The sequence below is a fragment of the Olea europaea genome, chromosome 7 (genome assembly GCF_002742605.1).
Source record: "Olea europaea var. sylvestris chromosome 7, O_europaea_v1, whole genome shotgun sequence".
Taxonomy (NCBI): Eukaryota; Viridiplantae; Streptophyta; class Magnoliopsida; order Lamiales; family Oleaceae; genus Olea; species Olea europaea.
Window position 1 is genome coordinate 16,518,727 of NC_036243.1, and position 19,967 is coordinate 16,538,693.

General features: G+C 36.9%; 2 protein-coding genes across 2 annotated transcripts; one reads left to right on the forward strand and one right to left on the reverse strand.

Annotated features, from left to right (window-relative positions):
• The first annotated feature begins 1,509 nt into the window (after positions 1-1,509).
• LOC111397174 lies at positions 1,510-9,485 on the forward strand. Its single transcript, XM_023023945.1, has 9 exons — positions 1,510-1,889; positions 4,263-4,796; positions 4,888-6,255; positions 6,344-6,668; positions 6,908-7,169; positions 7,276-7,492; positions 8,183-8,547; positions 8,754-8,921; positions 9,331-9,485. Exons 1-8 carry the CDS (start codon positions 1,776-1,778, stop codon positions 8,881-8,883), a joined length of 3,315 nt encoding a protein of 1,104 aa, XP_022879713.1. The 5' UTR covers positions 1,510-1,775; the 3' UTR covers positions 8,884-8,921; positions 9,331-9,485.
• Positions 9,486-10,711: 1,226 nt separating this feature from the next.
• Positions 10,712-11,211, reverse strand: LOC111397976 (uncharacterized mitochondrial protein AtMg00810-like). Its single transcript, XM_023024940.1, has 2 exons — positions 10,824-11,211; positions 10,712-10,731 (listed from the first exon to the last, which is right to left on the reverse strand). The coding sequence occupies exons 1-2, from the start codon at positions 11,209-11,211 to the stop codon at positions 10,712-10,714; spliced, it is 408 nt and encodes a 135-aa protein (XP_022880708.1).
• Between the last annotated feature and the right edge of the window lie 8,756 nt (positions 11,212-19,967).

Here is a 19,967-nt window from a genome sequence, read left to right on the forward strand (position 1 = left end):
GACAGAAATTTTTTTGAAAAATATTTCAAAAAAGTAATGAAGTTGCACAATTTGTTATGGAATTCTAGGCATTTTCTTTATTATTATTATTATTATTATTATTATTATTATTATTATTATTATTATTATTTGTACCAAAGTAATTTATCCAGATTACATGCAATTCTATGATATTAGAAATACAGTTGGTAAACCTTTCAAAAAATTCGAGATCCTAAAATTACCATAACTTGCATAACTCCCTTTAAATATAGTTCATTCGTAAAAATTCAAATTAAGTATTACTATTTCTAAGTGAAAAATGTACCTTATTTATAATAAATTTGAAAACTTAAATAAAGCATATTTGAATGTGCTTATACTTTTAACATGCTAATAAATATGTTGAGAATTAAAATCTTAATTTCATTCCATCGATAGCAATTAATTTGCAAAAAGAAAAATAGACACTCGAGAACACACAAGATTTATATAGATTTACCTCAATATAAGATTATGTCATCTTTGCCGTTAAGGTAATTTACTATAATGAAAAGAAGTTTACAAAAGAAAAACATACATTGTATCTTCTCTAGCATATCTCTTTTTTATGGTAATACAAAAATTCAGGGATGACTCCTTATTTATAAAACATATTAGGACAAACCCTAATTTTACAAGGACACAAAAATTCCTAAATCAAAATTTACAAGGACACACGTACCTAAAATTATACTTAATGAAATTTTGGTTTGGGACTCCATCCTGCCTCTGTTCACCACACGACAACCTCATCGTGAAGGTTGATACGTTTATTGACTTCGCACAATAACAACAATTAAGTTCCACAATTTAACAAAATGAGGCTTTTTAAAAAGTGAATTCCATGATTATTTATTTATTTATCAAACGATAAATTCAGAAAACCTTAAAAATATGGCTTATGGTTGGGGTGTAGAGATTTGTTTAGGTGGGTTTTTGAACTATTTGCAAACTAAACCTTTTATATCGACTTAACAATATCTAAAACTTGAACCAAACGGTCACCCAAATCAATATTTTACAAATTGATTTGGTTTTAACCTCCCGTTTCTACTCCAAATTTTGGACAAAATACTATTGAGATATAATTACTTTGTGCAAACTAAAAGGGAAAAAAATGTTAAATAATTTCTTTAAGCTAAAATAATGCTTTCAATACTACATCATTTTTTCAAGGAAAAAAGAAAAAAGGGTTAAAATTATAGTCTTTGTACTGTTTTCCTCAGTTCCTCTTCAATTTCATTCTTCCATCGCGTAAAAATTGTCTCTTCTCACTTTTTAGTTAGCACCAAACTATGACAATAACTTATATTTCTCCATTGAAATATTGTTTATCTTCTTCCTTGAATAGTTTAGCATGGACGGACGGGTGGAGAGAGTTAACTTGGACGGAACAAGATTTTTTTCTTCTTTAACACTATATATAGTCGACAGACACCTCCGATTAAAGAAGTGTACTGTTTGAATTGACTCCTGAAGTCTTCGTCAACTTGATTCCTCTCGCTTTACTTCGTCAATATAAATTGCTCTCTCTATTCTTTTCTTTGCTTCATGAGCATTACAAAGTTCGTACGTACACCTTTTGCTGTTTGTTCTTTAATTTGTGGGGAAATTTCATTTTTCTTTTAAGCTTTACCCAGTCTCCATTGGGGATTGGTAACTTAAAAGCAAAGTAACCGGCTCATTTGATCCCGGAAATTCAATCATTTGTGACATTTGCTTTAGATTAGAGAGAGAGAGAGAGAGAGAGAGAGATGATGAGCATTGTAGAGAAAAATATCAAAGAAATTGAAGGTCGAGGATTGATCGATGTGGTGTTTTCTTGGTCTATAGGTGATGTGATGAACAAGGACCTTTACAGGAATAAGGTTTGTTCCTGCAATCCTCTCCTTTTTAATTTACTTGAACTCTTATTGCTTGAATAGAAATTTCATGAAGAAAAACTTATTTTTATCACGGGAACATTCCTCGTACTCATTAATCTGATATATTCATTTTGATAAATAATCGTGACCTTCAATTTAAGTCATTTTAAAGTTCAATATCTTATGGATCTAAAGTGGTTATAACCAACTCTCCCATGATTTTAGTGAAATAGCTTCTGGTCCCTCGATCTAAATAACATCTCTTTATCGTCCGAGGGTCTTGCTATTCTAGAGGTGCTTGTACACGATCTTGACGACATCGGTAGTGAGATACACATTCTTCTTTCTTGTACACCTGTCACAAGTTGAACTAATGGGATGTAGTACCGAAAGCTTAATCGCATATCCTACGATCAAACAGGCAAAAATGAAGGCGGTTTAACCCCCGGCTTTGACGAGAGAAGCTTCATCGCATATCTCGTGATCAACTTTGATGTTACTACATTTAGAGGACGAGACGGCAATGATTGTCATTTAGCTTATAAACCAATTCCCCTCTCCCTCGGGAGAAGAAAGCAAAAGAAGAGAGGAGCAACAATCGAGGCAGTGATCTTAGGATGGATGATGAGTTACTGGTGGAGTATCCTGTAGGTAGGTTAGACTTCAAGGAGGGATTTTCGCTGTTCCATGTTGCAGTACCGTGGGAAGACTCTTTCATGGAAACCGTTTCTCACTTTGTACGAGCTATGTTTGAATTATGACTTGTAGTTTTCATATGTTAGTGTCCTTGTCCAATAGGCAACTTGGACAACTTATAATGATGTTTGTCCTGCATATCACTAGCATTAGTAAGAAAGCTCGTCTGCTTGCTTAAGGCTATGAAAAAGGCATAACAACCGGTAGACCATAGGTTGGCTCAACCCAGTCCTCTCGGATATATTGATATGCTTCTCCAAGAACAGCTCAATATGGTAGCATCACCCTTTGTAAAGTGATCTATATACTCAATCGCTGTTAAGAGCTTGCTATATTCTTCAAAGAAAGGTGAACTTTCTTTTGGAAGCAAATGGTTCACAATGATCCACCACTGGTATACCCTTTGAGCCTTCGTTTCAGTTGAGCTAACCTCACATCTATATATATTATTATTATTATTTATTTTTATTTTTTTAAATTCAAGAAGTTTACCGGGCTTACTATAAGGAATCTAAGACCTCAAGGCAAAGCCCATTTTTTGAAAGCGGGAAAGCATTCCACCTTACAACTTCACTCGCGTAGGAAAGAAAGCAAACTCCGTCCTCTCTTAGGGTGACGAGGGACAAAGAAGCAACCAAAAAGCATTGAACCTTAACCTTAGCCGACTTTGAGCACTTCAAAAGAATTAATTGAAAACCCTCTACCTATAATTGTAATGGAGTATGGGACACCCTTTCTTTTTCATTTTATAAAAGGAACTCAAGGAGACCCTAATTAGGGCTCCAAGTAGGTTTTGTCCAAATTTCCTGAGTTTCATGAAACACACCACTTTCACTTTTTTATATCCGAAAGTATAGATATGAAACAAAAAAGAAAGATAGAGTTGCATCCCTAAACAAAATACCGATTCAAGCCCCTTACTAGGTTGGGCGAGTCTCACGATCCTCAATTTCGAAATTTTATTAATTAAGAGATGATAAAACACCTATTGTAATGATTCCAATCAAGTAAGTTTAGCCAATGACACGCTGTAAGGAAATAATGGCAATTCAAAAGAAAATCCGCATCCATCATCTCCTGCGAGGATTTGGATAGTAACAAATAAATGAAATTTATATAATTATTTCTTGTCCAAATAATATACATCAACTTGAGCTTATCCTGAGCCCATGACCGGTGGCCAGCACGGTCGATAGTGGGGGAGTTTTAGCCCTAAATCACTAACGTATGGGTCCACTCATTTCAAGTTCCAAGTCATAAACTCCGGCTACTTAAAGCGGTTGTCATCTTCGAATATGGGATGCGACTTTTTCCAAAATTTTCACCATTTATCCAACTTTAGTTTTAAGTTTTAACATTCCTTTCTCATTTTCAAGTAAGTACGTGTTGGAGACGACTTATAAAAAAGGTTATGTAAGGGTTGATTTTTTATATATTTGTTTGACCAGTTTTAACCCGCAAGAGCGTGATCAAAACACAATTTATATAAATGAAAATTTGGACAGAGTTTCGGTATAAAGATTACATTTAATATTTGAACAAATTCCTACAGTACATACACTTTGATGTTTTACTCCCAGAGTAGAACATAATTAAATAACCAATTTCTAACGCAGTATTAATTTATTATCACATAATCCGTAATACGGTTATGTGTCTTCAAACATTTTATCTTGACAGGTTGAGCGAATTCCGGAGACATTCTATTCAGAAAAACACTATCTCCGGTCATTCAACTACCCTCTTATAGAAGAAACACATGCTGGTCTGCGGTCAAGTTTTACTTCTAAGAGTCGTCCACCTGCACGTGAAATATTTGATGTCAACCCTAACAAAGATTTCAGACCTCCCAAAGATTTGTTCTATACCATGACACTGAAAGGAAAGAGTGAAAGTGAGGAAGACAAAGGAGTATATGAACCAGAGGTTGGAGATTTAATTGCCTTGACGGATGTGAGACCAAAATATATTGATGATTTGTACAGAAGGCCTTATAATTTAGCTGTACTTTACAGCACCAAAGATGACGATTCTACTAAATTTTCAGTCATTTCTTCGAAGCCTATCGTGTTTGATATGCAGGACAGGGACGAACTTTTTGCTGTTTATCTTATAAACTTGACGACAAATATCCGAATATGGCAAGCATTGAATCCAAACCAGATAGGAGAAAACATGAAGATCATTAAGTCGGTGCTGAGAGTCAATCCATCAGTAAGTTCTAGCGGACATAATCTCTAACTTGAATTATATTTATCCAGTTTTGATTAATTCATTTCTGACTGCACTTTTCTATTGTATGTAGTTTGAAGAAACTTGTACTGTTTGTTCCGTTGAGGAATCAATTACTCATGAATCTACGTTAAGGGAATCGATTGGCAGTTTTGGCATGAATGATTCACAAGTAGCAGCTATCTTAAATTGTATTGTTACAAGAGAATGTCATCATCGAAATGATGTGAAGCTGATATGGGGTCCCCCGGGAACCGGAAAAACAAAAACAATTTCATCGTTATTGTTTGCCCTGTTGAGGATGAAATGCCGGACATTAACTTGTGCACCAACCAATGTAGCTGTCATAGGAGTTGCAACAAAGTTACTGAGTTTGCTAAGTGATAAATTATTAGAAAATACATATGGATTGGGAGACATAGTTTTATTTGGTAATGGGGAACGAATGAAGATTGACGACAATGAAGATCTTTATAATGTATTTCTCGACTATCGTATTTCTATTCTGCATTGGTGTTGTGATCCACTTTTTGGGTGGAGAGCAAGTATAGTATCAATTATAGGCTTGCTTGAAGATCCTGACGAGCAATATCAACAATATTTGATACAAGAAAAAGTAAAGGACAATGGTGGTGGTGGTGGTGGTGATGGTGATACCCGCGAAGATGATGACAATGAGAAGCAGAAGATTAAGGAAGAAAAGGAACAGTTTAGAAAAGAGAAACAGAGTGGTAGCGAAAATGAAGCGACAGAGATGAGCTGTGAAAACAAGAAAGGCACAATAAAGAAGAAACTTATGATGGAAACCATCCATACCTTGAGGGAAAACAAAAAGGAAAGATCAAATAAAGGAGAGAATATGAAGGACGACAAAAGAAAGGATAAGAATGAGAAAAACAAAGAAAAAGCAAGCAACGAAGGTGATACTAGATGGACATTTGAGGAGTTAATTAGAAAGAAATTTGATTCATTAGTAACGCAGATAATGTTTTGTGCTAAAGGCTTGTGCAACCATTTGCCTACTTCCTTTCTTAATTTGGAAGTAGTAAAGAACATTGATAGAGTTCTTGATATGCTTCAAACTTTAAGAAATTCAATCCTAAATGAAGATTTGAGACAAGTCCTAAATGGAGCAGGAGAAATCAGATCTAAGTGCCTTCAAAAGATGAAATTCCTTCTAGGAACATTCTCTCTACCAGATTTCACTGAATATTATGAAATTCGGGATTTTTGTCTAGCACGCGCATGCTTAGTTTTCTGTACTGTTTCGAGTTCAGCGAAATTGAAAAGTGGAGAACTGGCACCATTTGAATTGTTGATAATTGACGAAGCTGCACAACTAAAGGAATGTGAATCTGCTATTCCTCTACAGCTCCCTGGTCTTCGCCATGCAGTACTCGTTGGAGATGAGAAACAACTTCCAGCAATGGTTCAAAGCGAGGTTTTAAAACCTTTCTTAGTTCTTTCATTAATTATTAAATATTTAGAAATATTTTTACTGTCAATGATATCTTGTTTTGTATTGACAGATATGTAAGAAGGCTGATTTTGGGAGGAGTTTATTTGAGAGGCTTGTGATATTAGGACGCAGCAAGCACCTTCTTGATGTTCAGTATAGAATGCATCCCTCAATAAGCTTATTCCCGAACACGAAGTTCTATGGCAAACAGATTAGGGACGGTCCAAATGTCAAGGAACAAACCTATGTAAGGCACTGCCTCGAAGGAAACATCTTTGGCTCCTACTCGTTCATTGACGTGACCAGTGGGAAAGAGGAATCTGATGATAGGTATAGTAAGAAAAATATGGTCGAGGTCTCTGTTATTGCTGAGATTGTATCCAACCTCTATAAAGGTACTTGAATTATTTCGCAGCATTCATAATCATTTTCTTGGTCAAGATACTTACTTGAAATGAATAATTCCAACATCTTTTGGAATAGTTGAATTGCCTTGCTTTTCAAACTCCAAAATATACATTTTCTTGCACTCCAATGGTCCCAAGCCCAGTTACACTGGAAGGGGATTATTAGCCACAATCTAAGTGCCAATTTTGCTCTGTATTTGAATTCTTACTAGTTATACTTTTCTCAGAATCTATTGCCTCTAAGAAAAAGGTGCGTGTTGGTTGCTTGTCACCATATAAAACACAAGTTTTTGCAATTCAGCAAAAACTGGGAAAGACGTATAGCACAGATGCTGACGAAGATTTTTCAGTAAATGTTAACTCTATTGACGGTTTTCAAGGTGGTGAAGAAGATGTTATATTAATCTCTACTGTCCGGAGCAATGATAAAGGAAATATTGGTTTTCTTTTTGATTGTCAACGAGCAAATGTTGCTCTGACTCGAGCCAGGTATTATTTACAAAGCAGAAAATAGTGTGACTGACCATTAGCTTCCCGTATTGGTTTCTATAGTAATTCAATACCTTAATGCCTTATAAAATTGCTCTTTCTACAGGTACTGCCTTTGGATATTGGGCAATAGTGCAACTTTACTAAATAAGGAATCAGTTTGGAAAGAATTAGTTCTGGATTCCAAGAATCGGGGTTGTTTTTATGATGCTTTTGAGGACAACAATTTGAAACAAGCAATTGTTTGTGCCTTGGTTGAGCTTGGCCAGGTCAATTTGTTGTTTGATATGAAGTCCTCTCTGTTCCAAAAGGCAAAGTGGAAGGTACACTGCTATTTATCTCAACAGATATTGCTATTCTTTGATTTAAGGTAGTATGATGTTCAAATCTTTTAAGCCACTGATAGGGATGTTGAGTTGTGTAGCCTAATTATTGTCGGTCATACATTAAGGGATTGGAGTCCTTGTAAAATTTGAATTTGCCTATATTCATCTTAAACATAGGTATCTGTCTTTAGACTTTATTATTATCATCATAAAGGAGAGAGAGAGATAAGAAAAGATAGGCGTGCGATTTTTTCTTGCAAACCTTTTCTAATCATAGTGAATTACTGCAAGGCGGGAGATGATGTAATCTTATATTGAAGCGAACCTATATAAATTTTGTATGTTCTCGAAGGTTTATTTTTTCTTTCTTTGAATTGATTGCTTTTGGTGGAATAGAATTAGAATTTATAATTCTCAAAAAGGGACACAGTATATCAAATGGGCATAAATAATTTAATTTTCTTTCAGTAACATACTACAATGAATCGAACTAGTTCTTTCGATGAAATAAATTTCTCATCGGTAAATAGCACAAAGTAGTTTCTTTCTATTAGTATTTATAACATCTATAGTGCAAGTGCAAGTGCAAGTGCAAGTGCAAGTTTGGTATACAGAACTAGATAAAATTGGATGGACTGTATAATAAACAAGATGTAACTAACCATACCTCGGCTTTTCCTATGATAGGTTTGTTTTAGTGATGAATTCTTGAAATCCATGTCCAATATTCAAGGCATCAATATCTGTAAAGAGGTGATTTCTCTTTTGGAGAAGCTATCAGACGGATGGCGTCATCTGCACAAACCTGAAATTCTCAGTAACATGGATAGTGCTGCTTCCCAACTGTTGGAATTATATGATGTCAACAGGCTATTGAAATTGATTTGGACCATTGACATTCTTCGGGAAAATTCAAGTGACATTCAAGTTATCAAAGTTTTGGACATTTTGCCAAGTTATGAGATATCAGAATTGGCCAAGAAATTTGATTCAGCATTCGGGGAGTATACAGTTGATTATATGAGCCAATGCTTGTGCAAGCACGTTGAAGGGTATGCGACTTCTAGTTCTGCTTCAGAAATTCTTCAACCAACATTTTACCTCTATTTTGAATTGGTTTATTACATTTATTTGTGTTGGTGTACAACATGTTAGAAGAGAGAACGACCTTTTCTTTCCCAAATCATTTTGTTGTAAAAATGAAACGAGGTGTGAATTTCTATTAATTAGCCACATATCACATTGTCATCTGCTGTAGGGACTTGGTACTTCCAATGACTTGGCCAGTGAGTACAGATGCTAGAGATGTTCCTTCTGGCAGTGATCCAGTACAAGAGCTAGCAAGCCAAGTGGTGGCAATCGGTATACAGGATGAGCCAGGAGTATGAATCCTGCTGGATGAACTACTGCTGCTAAAATTATTACGGTATGCGCTGAATCAAATCTCTTTGAAGAAAAAGATCCTTCGTGCCATAGTAGCCGATTCAGTCCCCTTTTGAAACTTTCGTTATTGGGTTTTAAGGGATCGTTCCATCATCTTCTACTTGGCAAGAAATTTAACCATTCGACATTATCACTTTGTCTTTGCAAAATTTTTTAGTCCCTCATTTTTAACTCGAAGTCTGAGCTTCATGCATATTCTTATAAATTATTGAAATCTAAGTTTAGTTTCTCATTGCAAATTATTGCCAATATATATTCTACTGCCCATAATTGCCTTCCAAACATTCCCCTAAGGTTTTTTAATCTTATTTTGCTTAACTTTTCAGATTGAAAAAGTAATAATTATGCATATGTGGAACTGAACTAAACCTCCCTACTCTTTTTTGGATCAGTGAAATATGAAGTGGAAGAAGAAGCTCTTGATTGGTTTTTCAAGAGAAGTGTTAGCAGAAACAGTTTGTTTTTGCTGATTCTGGTGTTTAAAAATAAATTTGTCTCTTTATTGTAGTTGCAATAATATAATAGTATAAAAACTTCATTTTCGCTATTTTATCTTCTTGAGTGCACAAAACGTGTAAAGTGAGTTGAGCCGCTTTACTTACTAACATGGTCTATCCTAGTCTGAGTACGGGTGGGGCCTGCATTGGCTATTTGATGTCTAAAAATTTGTTAGTAGCCGCCAACAGGTATTTATTTTAGGCCGTCAAGTAAACTACTAGTATTTTGTTAAGGAAAATTTTCGACGGAGTTTCCAGTCCTTTTAAAAATTTGCTAGTAAAATGACCTTCGGATTGTTTCTGAAATAGTGGCATGTTAATTGACCAAAATTTAGCCTTTGACAATGATTTGACCAAATTTAAAAAGAAAATGCTTTTTTAACCTTTAATCAATTAAAAGTGGAAAAATTTCATCAAAGGTCCCAAACCTTTAATAATTGTGCGTCAAAAAATCTTTACTGATTTCCAATTGAAAATCTGTCAGTTGACAAAAATATTTATCTTCTTTGATCCGTCCTACCCCAACCCCAATTCCTAAGCCCTAACCCCCCCAATCCCACCCATTGGTAGTTGGAGGAGTGTTCGCCACCATCATTATTGTTGATTTCGAAGAGAATTTATTTAATTCATCTCAATTTTCTAAAGGTTCTTGTTAGGAAGGAATGGAGTTGATGGGGAGGAGAAAAAGTGGGTCGACGAAGGTAGAGGAAATTAGGCTGTGGCTGACATTGTAGTGGTTGTAGCTCTGACGACGATGGCTGTTGTGAGGCTCACCAGTCAAAGAAGAGAAAGCTTATTTCATGGGTAGGTTATAAGACTCTTTGAAGAATAAATCACCTCACAACTTTTAGTGATGGTGAGTGTGTCAATTTATATTGATATACTGCCTTACAAATCAATTTAGAGTAATTACATACAAATTACAATGGAAATAATGGAAAGAATATCACAGAATTAGGCTAGAATAATGGAGTCAATTCTATTACATATGTTATGCCTTAGATTGGGGCAAAGTATCCTCAACAACCCCCCCTCTCGGCGTGCAAGCTGAGCATCAGATTAGAACGGATGTGAAGCTTGGATCGAAAGAATTCAAAAAGAGGTCGAGAGATACTTTTGGTGAAGATGTCAGCAACCTATAGGTGAAAAGGGGACGAACTGAGTTTGAAGTTTTCCAAAAACAACAAGTTCACGAAGAAAGTGGTAGTCTAATTCAACATGCTTGGCTTGTTTGTGAAAAACGGGATTGGAGCTTAGAAACATAGCACTTTTGTTGTCACATAGAAGAAGGGGCCGCTGTGGAAGTGACACTAGTAAGTCCTTAAGAAGGTGTGTAATCCAAAGAAGCTCAGCGACAGTGTGTGCAAGGGCACGATATTCAGACTCACAGATAGAACGAGAGATTGTGGATTGCTTCTTAGCACTCCAAGAAACCAAATTTCCACCAAGATAGATGGAATAACCAGAGGTAGACCGACGAGTATCAGGGCATCCTGCCCAATAAGTATCAGAGTAAGCAATAAGGGTACTAGGAGTAGTAGAAGGGCGGAAGATGAGGCCGAAATAAAGGGTGCCTTTGATATAGCGAAGAATACGCTTAACTGCAAGAAAATGGTCTGTTGTTAGAGCATGCAGAAATTGACTGACAGAGTTGACAGCATGAGCAATATCTGGGCTCATGATAGTCAAGTATTGAAGGGCGCCAACCAGAGATCTGTAAACAGTGGGATTCGAGAAAAGAGTACCCTTTGCAGACAGGTGCTGAGAAACAACCATAGGGGTATGGACTGGTTTGCTATCAAGGAACGGAGCTCGAGTAAGAATGTCCCGGCATATTTTAGCTGACTAATAAATAGACCGTTTGTAGTTGTTGAGGCTTCAAGGCCAAGGAAGTAGCTAAGATGACCCAAATCCTTAGTAACAAACTCGAAATTAAGTATGCAAGTGAATCTGTGGATGAGAGATGGATTGTTGCCAGTGATAATAATATCATCAACATAGAGGAGCAAATAAATGATATCAAAGTGCTTATGGAAAACAAATGGCGAAGTGTCAGCTCGACTACAAGAAAATCCAAGTTGAGTAAGGAAGGAACTGAAGCGCTGGAACCAAGCACAAGGCGCTTGCTTTAGACCATAGATAGCTTTCTTCAACTGACAGACATGATTGGGAAAGAGTGGATCAATATATCCGGGAGGTTGCTCCATGTAAACATGCTCAGTAAGGTGCCATTGAGAAACACATTCTTAACATCAAGCTGGCGAAGGGGCCATTTGTTAGACACAGCAATAGAGAGTACAACGCGAACAGTGGAAGCCTTAATAATAGGACTGAAGGTATCATTGTAGTCAAGACTAGGTACCTGTGTATAACCCTTAGCAACAAGATGAGCTTTGAGACGCTCGATGGATCCATCAGACAAAAATTTGGTCCTGAATACCCATTTGGAGCCCACAATGTTGGTGTTAGCAGGTCTAGGGACCAAAATCCAGGTACGGTTGTTTTGCAAGGCTTGCATTTCTTCATCCATGGTAGCAAGTCACGCAGGATTCTTTGCAGCAGATTTGAAACCTTTAGGCTCAGTAGAGGTAAGAAGAGCACAAAGAAGACCAGAAGAACCCAAGGTGCCAATATTAGTCGAATGGCGAGTTTTGAAAATATCAGCCTTGGCTCGTGTAATCATAGGGTGAGAGCCTAATGAAGGTGCTGAAGTTGGAGCTGGAGTGAGATCATAGACTTGTGGAGCGATGTCTGACTCAACAGGGGATTGTATGGAGGCCGAGTGGACCAAAATAAAACCTGCATTAGAGTTAGCAACCTATACAGACTTATCCACTGGGTCAGTACAAATAACACACGTGTTAGATCCGGATAGAGTAACGGCTCAAGGGGAGATGGTTTTGTATGGGATGAGACGGGCTCAAGAAAATTGGAAAATGGAGAGATGAGAGAGGTTGAGCGCGAGAGGTTTCTAAAGAGGGAAAGTGATGTTCATCAAATTGTGCATGTCGAGTGATGTATATTCTAGAGATGGTAGGATCTAGGCAACGAAATCCTTTATAGGAGGAACTATATCCCAAAAAAAATGCACGGGATGCTGTGAGGAGAAAATTTGTTAGGCATAAAATCACGTAAATAAGGATAAACACGACAACCAAAATGATGAAAAATTTCATAATTCGGAGAGGAACCATGCAAAAGCTCAAAAGGAGACTTACTTCCAACAAGTGGTGTGGGCAAGCGATTGATGATGTAGACTACAGTGCTGAAGGCGTCAACCCAGAAACGAGGAGAAAGATGAGAGTGAAAAAGAAGAGCTAGGCCAATCTCAATCACATGACGATGTTTCCATTCGGCGCGACCATTTTGAGCGGGTGTGTATGGGCTAGATAGTTGGTGATAGATGCCAGAGGTGCGAAGATGTGCTTGGAAACGATTGCTAGTGAAATTTCCACCGTCATCGCTTTGAAATTTTTTTATTCGTGCAGAATATTGATTTTCCACAAATTTTTGAAATTGAAGGAAAATATTGTAAAAGTCAGATTTTAAATGCAAAGGGTATAGCCAAATGAAGCGAGAAAAGTCATCAATAAAGACAACATAATAGACAAACCCTGAAGTGGATTTAACGGGGGAGGGGCCCCATATGTCACAATGAATTAAATTTAACACATGAGATGATCGTTTGTCATTACGCGAATAAGGTAAACGATGATTTTTTGCAATTTGACATGCATTACAAAGTGTTGGAGAAGGCAATAGAGATGTAAGATAAAGATGACCTTGTCTATTCAAAAGAGAGATAATGAAATGGTTTACATGTCCAAGGCGAGCATGCCATAAATCATATGAGGCATGTAACGACTTTTTATTAAGAACAAAAATAAAAGTTGGATATCCACGCTCCAGCACATATAATCTACCATCTCGGTTACCGGTTGCCACCATCCTTCCCGTTTGATGATTCTGAACAGTGAAAGAGTTATTAGTAAAAGTGACAGATAGAGGGAAATCAAAAGTTAATTTACTAATGGACAAAAGATTTTTAGTTAAACGAGGAACGACTAAAACATCAAGTAAATGAAGATTTTGGTTGGGAGAGACGGTACCAATGTGAGTTATAGGTAAGGAAGCACCATTTCCTACAATTACACAATCCTTACGGGTGTAATTATTTGAGTGATCCAGAATCGATGGATTGGTAGTCATGTGGGCTGAAGCCCCAGTGTCCAAGTACCAGTCAGAGGCCTCATTTTCAGACATTGAGCACGATTTATTGAAAGCCTCAGCAAGGTGAGCAAATTTGTCTTGTCGAGTGTACCTTTGGTCACAACGGTCTGTATAGTGTCCTTCGATCCGAAAAATTTGACATCGTGGGGGCCGGCATCTTTGGTTGGAGAAGCTTCGTCCACTACCATGATTGGAGAAGCCCTGATTGCTGTTGCGTCCATGATTGGTGCGTGAGGGTTGGCCGTAGTGACTCACACGATTGAAGCTACGATTTGTGGCAGTGAAAGCCGCTGTGGGTGGGCTTGGAGAGTCAAGAGATTTCTGGAACAATTCAAAGCTTTCAGCTTTGGAGACAAGGTTAGCAAAGCAGAGGAAAGGAGTGACTGCCATTTGTGCAGTCGAGATTGATGAGAAATCAATGCCAAGACCTCAAAGAAACCAATGGGCTTTGTCCGTGGCATCAACTGGTTGTCCAATGGCATGTAGCTAGTCACAAAGTGCCTTAAAGGCACGAGCATATTCAGAGACAGAGCATGTTCCACACTTCATCAATTGGAGATCATCTTTGAGACGAATCTCGTGAGCTTTGGAGCAATGATTGAAGGTGTTCCAAGGCGAGCCAGACTTCGCGTGATGTGGAGAGGCCGACGACTTCAGCCATGGCCTCTTCAGTTAAAGAGGAGAGAAGAAGGCTGAGAAGCCTTTGATCAGTATTTTTCCACGCCAGGTGTTTGTTGTTTGGTGTTTGAGAGATGGGTGGGACAAACCGTGGTAGAGGCTCCAGTGTTCCTTCTACATAACCAAGTAGTTCTTGACTCTCAAGAAGGGGAAGAAGTTGGCTTTTCCATAGGAGGTAGTTTGAGGAGGAGAGTTTAATTGTTACCATGTGGATCATGGTGTTGAAAGAGAAGAGAGTAGATTTGGCAGCCATGGTGAGATTGAATGGTTTATGGATGTTAATCAAAGAAGGGCTCTGATACCATAAGACTCTTTGAAGAATAAATCACCTCACAGTTTTTAGTGATGGTTAGTGTGTCAATTTATATTGATATACAAGAAGCCTTACAAATCAATCTAGAGTAATTACATACAAATTACAATGGAAATAATGGAAATAATATCACAGAATTAGGCTAGAATGATGGAGTCAAATTCGATTACATATGTTATGCCTTAGATTGGGGCAAAGAATCCTCAAAGGGTTATAGGCTAGAGTTGAGATGGGGGTCGATTGGGAAAGATGAATATTGTTTGGTCAACCTCACCATCCACGTTTGCCACCCCATTTTCCCATTCCCTCAACTCAATTTCCTCCTAACTAGAACATTTAAAGAACTGAAAAGAAATAAATAAAAATGTATATACTCTCTTCAAAACTAATGGTAATGGAAGTGGCAAAGGCTCTCCTACCAACCAATAGGTGGGTTGGATGGGTTAGAGTTTGGGGTTAGTGTTGGTGGTTGTGTGGATCGGGAGAGAAATTTTTTTGTTCGACAATTTTTGGATGAAAAACACTAGAAGTCCTTTTAGCGTATATTTATTAAGAGTTTAGGACCTCTAATACACAATTTAAAAGATTTGGGACCTCCAATGCAAATTTTCTTTCTAATAAATTGAAGTTAAAAGACCATTTTATCACCTTTTAAATTTGGTCAAATTATGGTCAAAAATGGACTTTAGTTGAATAACGTGCCTTTAGATGAAATCCGTACATAGGACCTTCTGCCACACAATTTTGAGAGGTTTTGGACCTCTGCTACAACGACTTGAAAGTCAAAGTATAATCTGCACATTTTTGAAAGGTTTGAAACATCCGTTGCAATCATTCTTCTTATTAATCATGTGGGTCAAAGAGAATTTGAAATTTTTAAAATTATACGATAATTGTTGTATAGAAATAGTAGCCAAAATTGACATGGCATATTGTAGTTGCTTTAAATTTATAAACAAATCTAGCAATAAATTGTGTAGTCGTTTGCAAATTTAATGAAAATGTAGTAAAATATCAAAATGTAGACATAGCTGAGCACTATCTGGAATTCTTGATCTTGATTTATAGCCACGAAAAATGCTATAAATTTATTGAATTTTGAAATAAAAAAGTCAAGCGGATAAGACTAGAATTAAAAGGCCACAATTAATGCAAACGTCGAGATAAATCTAGAGTAAATTACCTCAATTCAGATTTCAAATTCCAACAATGGAGCAACTATATCTCTTGCGGGTAAGGGTCCTCTTATAAAAGAATTGGGAGGGAGAGCTTCCAGGCAGGTTCCTGCCCATCTAAGGGACTGAAGCATTTCTTGGGCTTCAAAAAGTTTTGTTCATCATCCAAGAACAAATGTCTCTTAAAAAAATAATCTCAAAGAACTAGATGATCATTAGGAGTATTACAAGCCTAGCAACTTTGCAATCATTCCAGGCTAGGCACCTAGCAACGGATTAGTTTCTCTATCCAAGGGTATGGAATAGTTCTAGATCGAGAATCAAATGATGTACTTCATGAAATGAAGGAAGTCATGTCGCTCATCTTGATTGAATCAAGTCTTTATCCATTTGACTAATCTGATGAAAAAGATTCACTCTGCATGGTTCGGGTGGTTCACTTCGATCGGAAAAGTGCCTTATGCCCCTATTTGGAGGGCATTTTTAGCTCCTACAAATAAAAAAAATGGACCATTAGGAGCACTTTTCAGCCATCATTTTTGACTGAATGTGTCTAGTTTTGGAGGGCATTTTTAGCTCCTACAAATAAAAAAAAATGGATCGTTAGAAGCACTTTTCAGCCACCATTTTTGACTGAATGTGTCTAGTGTGGAACCTGTTGGAAAAAATTGAGTGAGGGGCTCACTTTTGGCACAATTTTCGATGAGACTCGTTGGTCCAATGTGGAATATCAAAGTTGATATGTGTTCTCCTCCGTGAGAACATCGATTTCATGTATTTATTTGCCAAAAATAAAGCTCGGGTGAATGAGAAATTGAAACTCAAAGTTGATCATTGGAAGTTGATTTTGTGGGGAAAAAATGCATTTATCCACATAGGAAAACCAAGGAAACTCAAACCACTTTATATATGGTTATGCTTTGGAGATGTGTAATCATGTGTATTATAGAGGCTTTCTCCACGTGTGCGCACAGGGGGGTGCAAATCTCGCAGCAGTCATTTCTGAAGTAAACATGGTGGGTTCAAACCCTAAAGAGTGGTGAATTGACACAGTGCTACAAGGTATGTGTGCTCTGATAAAGAGATGTTTGATACGTTCGAAGCTGTTGAGAACGGTGAGAAGTTGTTCATGTGAAATTCAGCAACTTCTGAAATCAAGGGTCAAGGAAAAGTGGTTCTGAAGATGATCTCGGGAAAGGAGCTGACTCTCAACAACGTGCTTTATGTGCCGAAAATTCACAAGAATTTAGTGTCCGGGTCGCTTTTGAATAAGCATGGTTTCCGCATTATTTTTGAGTCAGACAAAGTCATTCTATCAAAAAGTGGAATGTTTGTCGGAAAAGGTTATGTTTCCAACGGTATGTTTAAACTCAGTGTAATGATTGTGAAACAAAAAATGAATAAAGCAAGTTCTTCTGCTTATTTGCTTGAGTCTTCCAATCTGTGGTATGGTAGACTAGGACACGTTAACTATGATACTTTACGAAGACTAGTTAACATTAACTGCATACCTAAGTTCAATAACGATTTCAAATATAAGTGTGAAACTTGTGTTGAAACAAAATTGACAAAGTCATCGTTTAAATCAATTGAGCGGAACACAGAACCACTAGATTTAGTTCACAGTGACGTGTGTGATCTAAAACTTGTACAAACAAGAGGTGGCAACAAGTATTTTATTACTTTTGTCGACGATAGCGCAAAATACTGCTATGTATATCTGCTTAAAAGGAAGGATGGAGTTATAGAGAAATTTATTCTCTATAAGAATGAAGTTGAGAATCAACTTAATAAGAAAATTAAGGGGCTGCGAAGTGATCGGGGTGGTGAGTATGAAGCACCATTTGCTGAATTCTGTGCACAACACAGAATCATATATGAAACCACCGCCCCTTATTCACCGCAACAAAATGGTGTTGCTGAACGGAAAAATCGTGCCTTAAAAGAGATGATGAATGCAATGGTAGTAAGTTCTGGGTTACCTCAAAACATGTAGGGGGAAGCTGTGTTATCAGCAAATTACCTTTTAAATAAGGTTCCCCGAAAGAAATCGGAAAAGACCCCTTATGAGTTATGGAAAGGAAGAATGTCTACCTATAAATACTTGCGAGTGTGGGGGTGTCTTGCTAAAGTGACTGTTCCACCACCAAAGAAGGTAAGGATAGGCTCGAAAACTATAGACTGTGTCTTCATTGGCTATGCACATAATAGCAGTGCGTATCGCTTTCTTGTGTATGATTCAAAAATTTCAGACATACACAAAAACACGATAATGGAATCAAAGAATGCTACATTCTTTGAAGAAGTATTTCCATACAGATCCAAAGAGGAAGCAAACTTCTCTAAACGAACATATGAGACGATGACTGAAAATAGTCAGAACGAAGAATTAGAAGAGGAGACTGAGGTTAGACGCAGCAAACGAGAAAGGACAGAAAAATCTTATGGTCATGATTTTCTGACCTATATGCTAGAAAGTGAACTTCAAAGTTATCAAGAAGCAGTGAATTTCTCGGAAGGACCTCAATGGAAAGAAGCCATTGAAAGTGAAATAGATTCCATACTGCAAAATCATACATGGGAGCTAGTGGATCTTTCTCCAGGAAGCAAACCACTAGGCTACAAATGGATTTTCAAAAGGGAAATGAAAGTAGATGAAACTATCGAGAAGTATAAGGCCAGATTAGTAATTAAAGGCTACAAACAAGGGGAAGGCTTTGATTACTTTGATACGTATTCTTCAGTGACGAAAATAACATCTATTAGGATGATACTTGCAATTACCGCTTTGCGAAATCTTGAAGTACATCAAATGGATGTTAAAACTACCTTTCTAAATGGAGATTTAGAAGAAGAAATTTACATGGAACAACCTGAGGAGTTTTCGTCACCAGGATAGGAAAAGAAAGTCTGTAAACTGGTGAAATCACTATATGGCTTGAAACAAGCACCAAAACAATGACATGAAAAATTTGACAGTGTCACGATTGAGAGTGGATTTAAAATCAATGAATGTGACAAATGTGTTTACGTCAAAGACACTAAAGATGGATATGTCATCTTATGTCTTTACGTTGACGACATACTTATTATTGGTAGTGACAATAAGATGATTGAATCCACTAAAAATATGTTAAACTCGATATTTGACATGAAAGATATGGGTTTAGCTGATGTTATACTTGGAGTGAAAATCTCAAGAACATCAAATGGGCTTGTTCTAAGTCAGTCACATTATGTGGACAAAATTTTAGGAAAATTCCATAAGGATGATACTGGCTTGGCTAAAACACTAATAGATATGAGTCAACATCTGTCTAAAAATAGAGGAGAAAGTATCTCTCAAGTAGAATACTCGAGAATTATCGAAAGTCTAATGTACTTAATGAGTTGTACTAGACCAGACATAGCCTATACAGTCAGTAAACTGAGTAGATACACGAGTAATCTAAGAGCTGATCAATGGAAAGAAATTGTAAGAGTACTAAGGTACTTAAGATATACTCGTGACTCAGGACTATACTACACTAGATATCTAGCAGTTATTGAAGGATACAGTTGCCACGTGTTTTATATAACGTGATTTTTTACTGTAAGCGCACGGTGTCAAGTTTTGTAGTATATTAAAGAATTAAAAAGTGTCGAACCCACAGGGATTGATATTCGACTTCCACTGAGTACTATAATTGTGTCCGCTTTTACTTTATCTAGACAATCGAGTGTTAAATTAATGTTGAATACTAAATTAACGTCAATGAATTAAATAGTGCAATAAAAGTGAGGCAATTTCTAAAGATTAAATCAAATTTACGTAATGTCTAGGGAATGATTTCACCATATTCTCGACATAATTCTCAATCCCTATAGATATTTCTATCAAATATTTCCCAAATTCATAGGCAAGAATCCTAAATTAATTCTATTTCCCCCTCTCGAGCGTCAAATAGAACATATCTCTAGATTTTAACCCCAATATCTCTATTCCGAATTAAATATATAAAGATTATCACGTACTTGGTTCTTGTTTTACCCTCAAAGATTCGTACTTTCTCTCGAAACCTACAAACCTAGGTTATATTGTTCTTAGATCACGCCTAAATTTCCCTCTCTCGAGCGTCAAATTTAGAACATCAATT

Bases quoted from the DNA above. Each gene is read 5' to 3' on its own strand.
- LOC111397174 (XM_023023945.1), top strand. From the start codon at position 1,776: ATGATGAGCATTGTAGAGAAAAATATCAAAGAAATTGAAGGTCGAGGA. The intron at 7,170-7,275 runs GTATTATTTACA...CTCTTTCTACAG, and splicing joins GTTGCTCTGACTCGAGCCAG to GTACTGCCTTTGGATATTGG. The intron at 8,548-8,753 runs GTATGCGACTTC...CATCTGCTGTAG, and splicing joins TTGTGCAAGCACGTTGAAGG to GGACTTGGTACTTCCAATGA.
- LOC111397976 (XM_023024940.1), bottom strand. From the start codon at position 11,211: ATGGTTGTTTCTCAGCACCTGTCTGCAAAGGGTACTCTTTTCTCGAAT. The intron at 10,732-10,823 runs GTGAGTCTGAAT...TCACTTCCACAG, and splicing joins CACAATCTCTCGTTCTATCT to CGGCCCCTTCTTCTATGTGA.